The sequence below is a fragment of the Sinocyclocheilus anshuiensis genome, unplaced genomic scaffold, assembly GCF_001515605.1.
Source record: "Sinocyclocheilus anshuiensis isolate Anshui unplaced genomic scaffold, SAMN03320099.WGS_v1.1 scaffold1332, whole genome shotgun sequence".
In the NCBI taxonomy this organism is placed as follows: domain Eukaryota; kingdom Metazoa; phylum Chordata; class Actinopteri; order Cypriniformes; family Cyprinidae; genus Sinocyclocheilus; species Sinocyclocheilus anshuiensis.
The window spans coordinates 160,941-169,885 of NW_015546082.1; the positions used below are offsets into that span (position 1 = coordinate 160,941).

Sequence of the window (8,945 nt, forward strand, 5' to 3'; positions counted from 1 at the left end):
TCGATACTGTCTCTTTGAATTTAAATCTAGAAACCTCTACGTGAACACACCTGCCCGAATAAAGTGCGGGGGACGAAATTACATTTCTTTCAAATTAAATATAGAAAATGCAGCTAACGTTCTACACACAGCAATATAAACAAAGGTGCCTGTTCTCTTTCGTTCTTGCTGTTTGATTGGGAAAAGTTTAAAGGGCGTCGAGGGGTTACGTCTTTATGTTATCTGACTAAAAAACTATTACTTTGAACTTTTTTTGAACTAGAGTGCCTTAAAAATAATTATCACAACCCTGATAAAACAGGCTTATATTGATTTTCTCATCCTCCGATTTATAGGCTACTTATCAATCCTGTTTTTATCATCATTATAATTTACAAAATGAATAAATTCAGAACAGGATTATAATATAATTCTATTTTAAATAAGACAGCAATATTTTTTCTACAACAACAACAGTAGTGTTTGCAACAGTAAAACCACCATACCCTGTAAACTCAATAATAATAATAGGCCTAATTTAATTCCGTTTCTATTTTCAGAGTGATTAAGAGGTGCAAAGAAATGTTTAACTTTTAAACTTAAAATGGTCTTTTCTGTTTTTTGACACTTGCTGTACTAAGGTGTGATGTAATTAATTATCTTTGTAAAAATAAATAGAACTGCATAACTGTAAGCCAATTTCTGAAGTATTATTTATTTATTTATTTAGCCTCCCCAAGGATGAAAGGTACAATTTTGTACATTTGCAATGTGCACAATCGTTCCTTTGGATACAAAATTGGCCCTTAAATGGTACAAAGTTATAAGGTACAATTTTGTACCTCTAAGTAGAGGTACAAAACGGTACCCTTTAGGGTATCACCCCAGTGACGGCCACTTGTACCCTAAAAGCTACAGTTTTGTACCTTTCTTTCTGAGAGTGTACTGTGGTAGCTATTAGGCAACAACATGTGATATTATTGTACAAAGTAAAATGCCAGTTCTGCAACTAGTAGTTGTAGGTAATCCCTGTTACAAGCTAACATGTGGCAATGTTAACTAGTGACTGCCTTATGTAATTTGGTACCGATCACAAATTAAACAACTAAAATTGTCATCAGTAACACAAATATTTTGCATTTTAGTGTTCATTTAATCTTCATTATCTCATGAGACCCAACCAATTAATCGTCATGTGTTAAATATTAGCCTATATGTGACCCTGGACCACAAAACCAGTCATAAGGGAAAATTGAGATTTATACATCAACTGAAAGCTGAATAAATAAGTTTTCCATTGATGTATGGTTTGTTAGGATAGGACAGCATTTGGCCGAGATGCAACTATTTGAAAATCTGGAATCTGAGGGTGCAAAAAAATCTAAATATTGAGAAAATCGCCTTTAAAGTTGTCCAAATGAAGTTCTTAGCAATGCATATTACTAATCAAAAATTAAGTTTTGATATATTTACGGTAGGAAATTTATCAAATATCTTCATGGAACATGATCTTTACTTAATGTCCTAACGATTTGTGGCATAAAAGAAAAAATAATAATTTTGACTCATACAATGTATTTTTGGCTATTGCTACAAATATACCCCAGTGACTTAAGACTGGTTTTGTGGTCCAGGGTCACATATTATAACCATGCAGATGTCCTGTTCCCTCAAGGTAGATGGCAATGAAATTGACCACATTTTCTGAGTCTTTATAGTGTCTATGATAAAGTTGTAGCCTCCCTCTCAAGTGTCCCACACTTATTTAGAAGTGCTCTATCACTGACAGACAGAACTATTTCAACATGATTGAGTCCCTGATCAAAGTAGAAGTGAATTCTCTCAGCCATGATGCAGAGGTATACTATATACTGCACTTCAAATGGCTCTTGTTACAGTCAAGCTAGAAAAATAGAGAGAGAAAATATGTCAAGATCTTGAGAAAGCAACTTTTATGTTGTAATCACGACAAAACAAGACCGAAAAAAATGCATGGTCATAATTCCCTACCTTTGGATTAATTTTAATCTAGCTTTCATTTATTTGGCAGCACATGGAAGAATAATCTTTAAGTATTTTTGCAAAAAAAAAACATTCCTAAGTAGTTAAGGTCACACTTTAGTTTTGGGACCAATTCTCACTATTAACTAATTATTAATTATGACTTTTGTCTCAATAGACTTCTAATTTGCTGCTAATTAATAGTTATTAAGGTAGTTGTTAAGTTTAGATGGGGTATGGTTAAGGGATCTAAATCATGGTCGTGCAGAATAAAGCATTAAAGGGGTCATATGATGCTTTTTTAAAGATCATTATTTTGTGTATTTGGTGTAACAGAATATGTTGACATGCTTTAATGTTAAAAAAAAACACATTATTTTTCAAATACTGTACATTATTGTAGGTCCTCTATGCCCCGCCTCTCTCAAACGCTTCGTTTTCTACAAAGTCCCTCCTTCCGACAAGCGCAGTCTGCTCTGATTGGCCAGCTGACCCAGTGCATTGTGATTGGCCAAACACCGCAAGCACTCGTCGGAAATGTAACGCCCCTTACCATAATCGCGAGCTTCATCTTTCAAAATAAATGTAAAGACAGCCCGAAAGGGGAACAGAGTCACGTGACAGACACAGTGATGAAGCTGGTATGTGTTTGCAGTACACAAGCCACGGTTAAGACAGCTGACTCCACTGTGGTGTGACCCTGTCTCTCTCTCTCTCTCTCTCTCTCTCTCTCTCTCTCACACACACATTACTGTAGTCTTCAAATCTGGGTACTGTCTTACGTTTTAAAATCACAAAGAGAGTTTGGTCCCATCAGGCTAACGTGACAGTCACGACTCATGCAGCTGTAAGGTTTTCTTTTTCTTTTGTTTTTACTCGCGATCTTTACAACACGCATTACATTACGTATTTCATGGCACACTCGTTTTATGTATATTTGGCGCCACCTATTGTTGTGGGTGTATTATTGACCTGTCAAAGTCTAGACCCTGAATATAAGACGACCCGTTTTTTCAGATGTATTTCCAAGAAAAAAACATCGTCTTATATTCGGGTCAATACGGTACTTAAAAACAACCAATACACGAGACAAATGCATGCTAATAAACAACTACTTAGTAGTGAGAATTGGTCCAAAGTGTTACCGTAGTTAACTAGTAATTTTGTTACTAGTGTGCTTGTAATGATTATGCCTTTAAATTGGCATTTAGTGTGATATTCCTAACTAGTTAACTAGCAACCAAGTCATCTGTTAACTGGTAATAGTCAAAGTTAACTAGTAACTATTAGTTCACAATTTAATGAAAATTTGCTTAATAAGAGAAGCTATTATTATACTTAATTAGTACATTAATATGACATATTGTTTCCTAATTGTTTATGTAACTGATATATAATTCATATCATCCAGATTTTCTCTCGAATGTAGTGAAAATCTAACTACTTTTAAATGTATTAAAGAGCAATTAATACATATTTCATTATACATGAGTGAACTAGTTAAACTGGTAAAGTTTAACTAGTTACTATTATTAATTTTGTCACATGCAAGAATAACCCTGTGCTAACTGGACAAAAAGTAGGTAACTATTAACTTAACTAACAACTAGTGTGCATTTGGCTCTATGTCTTTAAATTGGCTGTTTCCTAACTAGTTAACTAGCAAATTAGTCACTTGTCAACTAATAACTACTATTTAACAACTATGTTGAAAATGGAATTTGTTGGTAAGAGAAGGTAATTAGTAGTAGTAGAAGTAGTTGCAGTAGTCAACTAGTATTTTACTTGATTAGAACATTAATATGACTTAACTACTTATGTAATCCATTACTGATGGTATAGCCCATTCACTGTCGGTGATAAAATTATAATGTGTTTAATGAGCAATTACTGTAATAGACAAGGATGTTGTTCCTTAACATACCCTTTCCCCACAACTCATGGAGTTCCTTTACAGTACAACATCCTGTATTCTCCCCTCCTCTTCCTCCTCTTCATCTTGATCATCGGTCTGGATGCGAATCTCTGGTCCATCTTTATGAGATTCAGGCTGGCTCTGAGCACGCTCAGGTTTGGGGGTGGAGACAGATGATGAAGGCGGTGATGGCTGCTGAACAGACATGGCTCGACGCAGCAGCGGAGTGCGCTTGCAGGATAGAAAGTCTGGGGATGGAGATAGGAAGTCTGTTTTGGAGGAAAGGCCAAAAGATCCCTGACGAAGCACCATTCGGTTTTTTTTGGAGCGTGAGCCATGCTCAAACTCAAGAATGGAGAGGTGAGCTGCATAGCCTTCACTCAGAAACTAAGTCAGATGAAATAGAAAAAAAGGAGGGAAAATTGTGCATGAAAAGATATAGTACTGTTAAGTAATTGAGTAGACTAAGAGGAAAACACCTTAAGCTGGTAAACTAAAACGACTGTTCCCGGTTGCATGAAAGCCCTTAAGCTAAGACATCCCTTAGTTATAAGGTTAAGGGTGCCCTTAGTGAAACTTGGGTTGCAAGAAAAAAACCTAAGGTCAACTTAAGGAATCTTAAGGCTGTCATTAATTATTCCTCCTTAATTATTTAAGTGTTCCCTTAAGTGTTGCTACAAAGTACTTCCCTGTTGACAGCTGGTATGAGCTGGTTTAAGCAGGTCCTTAGTTAGTCATGAGCTGGTTCTGAGCTGGTCCTGAGCAGGAGCTAGTTGCTTAGGACCATCTTAAACCAGCTTATGACCAACTAAGGACCAGCTTAAACCAGCTCAAACCATCTACCATGCTTCAAAAGATACCTAACCAGCATATGCTTGTTTTTTTAACAGGGTTAGTAACTATTTCACCTTAATAAATTTAAGGAACCAAAACAGCTCCCTTAAGTCATCTTAAACTCAAACGCGATGGCTGATTTTATGTTAACTGAAGAGGAGGAAGTACCGAGATGTGTTTTTAATGTTCAGAATAATCCCTTATTCGATCAATAAATGGTGTGCAATTATTGAGAGAGTATCCGTTTTACCGTCAGTAAATCCTTCGTCTCACCACAGTCTAGTTTGGTTTACGTTTTTTTGTTTTCTGTGATCTTGGTATTCTCCATAACGTAAATATTTTAGTACAACTGTGGTTGTAGCAAAGGTTAAGTTTGTGGTTGGTTATGTTCTGTTTATTGTGAGATGTAGTAACTATAGCAACGGTGGCGCCCATTGCAATATGTTGCCAGAAACTACAGTGAAACGCTTAGTACAAACACTTTGGTAAGGGTTACAGTTAAGACTGGGGGGCAGTCGTGGCCTAATCGATAGAATTGGACTTAACCCAAAGGTCATGGGTTCGAGTCTTGGTACCTGCAGGGAATGGCTGCCCACTGCTCCAGGTGTGTGTTCACGGTGTGTGTGTGTTCACTACTCACTGCTGTGTGTGTGTGCACTTGGATGGGTGAAATGCAGAGCACAAATTCCGAGTATGGGACACTTCAGGGATACCCCTAAGTCAAATTAAGAGCTTTCATGCAAACAGAGCTTTACCTGGCACTGATGCTGATGTTTCTTGGATGGCCTGCCTACAATGTATATCTGATTAGGTGCCAATCCCAATGTGCTGTACACAGACATGTCCTTCATAGATCCATACGCTGCACTAATATTAATGTGACACTATGTGGGAAAAACAAATTTATTCAGCATGTTTTTCCATCCCAATGGACAACTGAGGCATGCAAAAATAGCAAGCTGTTTTAAATAAAGATTAATTTATTTGTTTATAAATAAATCTAAATAAAACATTATGAGGCTAATCATTACGAAAAACCTACAAAATCATCTCGTAGTGTAACATATTATAATGTATGATGTAAATGTCCTGCTGTGTTGTGTACACGCCATCAGCAGACCTCTTTTACTAGACTCTTCAGAAAAATTGTTTTCTGACGCAAGGGGTCATGGACGAGTCCTTCTGCGAAGAAGACCATGCCCTGAGGGAAGTTGTGCTGAGAGAGCCAAGACACCACCCTCTGCTTCTGCATGTCAGGACGGCCAGTAATGTAGATGATCAGATACCCAAGATCCTGCCAGTGTCTACAGAATAATCAAAACACAGTTATACAGGGGCTAACGACATCTATGAATAGTGTACAAGATAGGGCCTTAAACTTGATCTGTGAAAGGAGTCTTACCCTTCAGAAATTTCTCTCATCTCATCAAATAAAACATAGCCCTGCCCCCAGACTTAGCAAACTTATCTAATACAGTACATCTTACAAAAATATGGAATTTGTGCCTCTAAAGGACATTAAAGTGTGCTGTATTACAAGTAGTGACAGCAGTATAAAGGTGCCATCACATTAGCAAAATTTTGTGTGAAGGAATTGTCAACGTTCTCTTGTCACTAATGATGTATGAAGCACAGTTCACAGTCACTTTCAAGCAAAACAGCTTTCTGTTTGTAAACGTGGCATAACCAACTTGAACCCATTTTGAAATCTGTGGGGAAATGTTTCGCTCCTACACAAGAAATTTTCCATCACATGGATTCCCATGGAAATTACTATGTTTCACACATGAAAAACAGTAAACCACACATTAAGACTTGTCTAACTGTTTATCATCAGTCACACATTTACCTGACCACATCCACAGCTCCAGGGCGGACTTTGGGATCATTGCCCATAAGGGAGACACTGGCAGCAAAAGAGCCATCAATACTAAACACCACACACTCCATTCCCCGTGGCAACACTGTGAGGAATGCCTCTGCACTTGTCTGATCACCTCTGTAAGGACAAATAAGGAAATGCAACCAACTCCGGTTAGAAATTCCTCCATTCTTTCATTTTTTTATTTATTTTTTTTTTAAACAGTCTATAGGTAGTAGATATTACAGTTATTTACTATTTTGTGATGAGAATGTAAATACTTACTTGACCACCATTTTGATGGGGTAGACACCTACTCCGAGTCTTTTATTATCAGGCATGGTGTAGGACACCCGTCCGCTGCTGCTGGTCACCACAGTGTCGAACAGCACCCAACGGCCAGAGGCAGGCTGTGCCTTTAAAAACACATCCACCTGAGAAACAGACAGGATATTTGAACTCAAAAAAATATATACCAGATCATAATTTTTGTTTCAGTGAAACTTTTGTGCTGTCTATCCATCAGAGTGGTAATGCTAACAGTTGTCTTTAATTTTGTAGCATTGGTCATGACAACAATACAGTTATGACAATGACCATCTTACCTTCTCTCCCGTTAGGGTCACCATGTCAAGAGGGCCATACATAAACCGCCCCACCAGTGTCTGCGGGCCATCTTCTGTCACGATGACATCATGAACTCTGTGATTCGCCGTTACATTCTGATAATGAATAATAATAATAAGATAGACCTCCAATTCAAAGGGATGCTAATAAAAACTATTAAAACCTATTTTAACAGGATTATTATAGTTAACTAAAACTAAAATCAAAAAAACACCTTAAACATTAACTGAAATTAAATACAGTATTTTAAAAAACGTATTTTATTCAACTAGCTGCTAAGACGACATATCTCATTTTGATTTGTCAAAGCAATATATTCTAACACTAAAGGACCTTGTTGTTCTGATGTATAACTATGAATTAAAATCATGCTGTTAAAAACCGCTTTACAAGAAGATTCATCAGCATGTTTAGAGTTAAAAATAGCAAAGGCCTGAAAGTGTCAGTGCTGACATGTTCATGTTGAATGTCTTGGGCAGTAACTAAAACTGAAATAAAAATTATATAGACATATAAAAAAACTAATAAAGATAACAAAAACACACAATAAAATTGCCAAAACTTTAAATTAAATAAAAACAGAAAATATTAAAATATTAAAAACTATAATAGTATCTCAATCGTACTAAAATAACACCGATATATAAATTGTTGTCTGTCTTCTTCATGAAAGGATGTTGACATTAGAAAAGTTTTAATGGTTCTCCAGCACAGTGGTACATTTGCGAATATATATATTGTGAGACTTAGTAAGGTTAAGAGGGGACAGTTGTGTTGTACTTTACAGTCTTTCTAATTCTTTAGGGAATGTGGAAATATCTGACAAGAGTTCTCAAAGGATGTTCATGTTGACAGTATAAGATACTTTAGAAAGAGTTTTTTACACACAAAGTAAGTAAACATCACTCTCACGCTACACAGACTGTTACACATCACCCTGGACTACATTTCCCATGCTCCATTGCACTAATCACAATCTCACCTGAAACCAATCACACACAGCTGATACCAATAACACACACTATATAAATCAGTCTCACACCACCATTCAATGCCGAGTATTGTTTAGCGCATATCTCTCTCATAGTGATAGCTACTTTACGGAGCCACTCCAAGTTTCTTAAAGGGGTCATATGATGCGATTTCAAGTTTTCCTTTCTCTTATTACCCTTTGCCTTGCTGTTTCGAACTGTGTTTGCACCTTGCCTGGACTCTAGCTCATCTTGTGGATTCCATGTTTGCCTCGCTCCCAGGATTACGTTCGCCGGAGATCGACCATGCCCATTTACTGGACTACTCTTGTGTCTTGCCCTCAATATACCCGTTTGCCATTGTTTGACCCATGCCTGTTATAACCATGTCTCTGTCTAATAAAAGCCTGCAGATGGATCCGCACGTCTCACGATCGCAAAATGGCGGACACAACAGCACCGCGTTATGTCACAGCAGCCAATCCTGAATCAAGTCACAGTTGATCTTCATGAATCAAGTCAAGTCACAGTGGATCTTCATGAGTCAAGTCAAGTCACAGCTGATCTTCATGAGTCAAGGCATGTCACAGTTGATCTTTATGAGTCAAGTAAAGGCACAGTTGGTCTTCATGAGTCAAGTCAAGTCACTGCTGATCTTCCTGAGTCAAGTAAAGGCACAGTTGATCTTCATGAATCAGGTCACGTCTCAGCTGAACTTCCAGAGTCTCGTCACATCACAGCTGATCATCCAGAGTCA

At 37.3% G+C, this 8,945-nt stretch overlaps 1 protein-coding gene across 1 annotated transcript in view; it reads right to left on the minus strand.

Annotated features, from left to right (window-relative positions):
• The window catches only part of plrdgb (PITP-less RdgB-like protein), a 40,496-nt gene that overhangs the window by 19,106 nt on the left and 12,445 nt on the right, over positions 1-8,945 (minus strand). Inside the window, exons 5-10 of the mRNA XM_016501418.1 lie at positions 7,196-7,312; positions 6,876-7,024; positions 6,579-6,728; positions 5,850-6,033; positions 5,485-5,613; positions 3,905-4,282 (exon numbers count right to left, since the gene is read on the minus strand). Of these exons, the coding sequence (XP_016356904.1) occupies positions 3,932-4,282; positions 5,485-5,613; positions 5,850-6,033; positions 6,579-6,728; positions 6,876-7,024; positions 7,196-7,312 (1,080 nt within the window). The 3' untranslated portion in view covers positions 3,905-3,931. The remainder of the gene's footprint in view (positions 1-3,904; positions 4,283-5,484; positions 5,614-5,849; positions 6,034-6,578; positions 6,729-6,875; positions 7,025-7,195; positions 7,313-8,945) is intronic.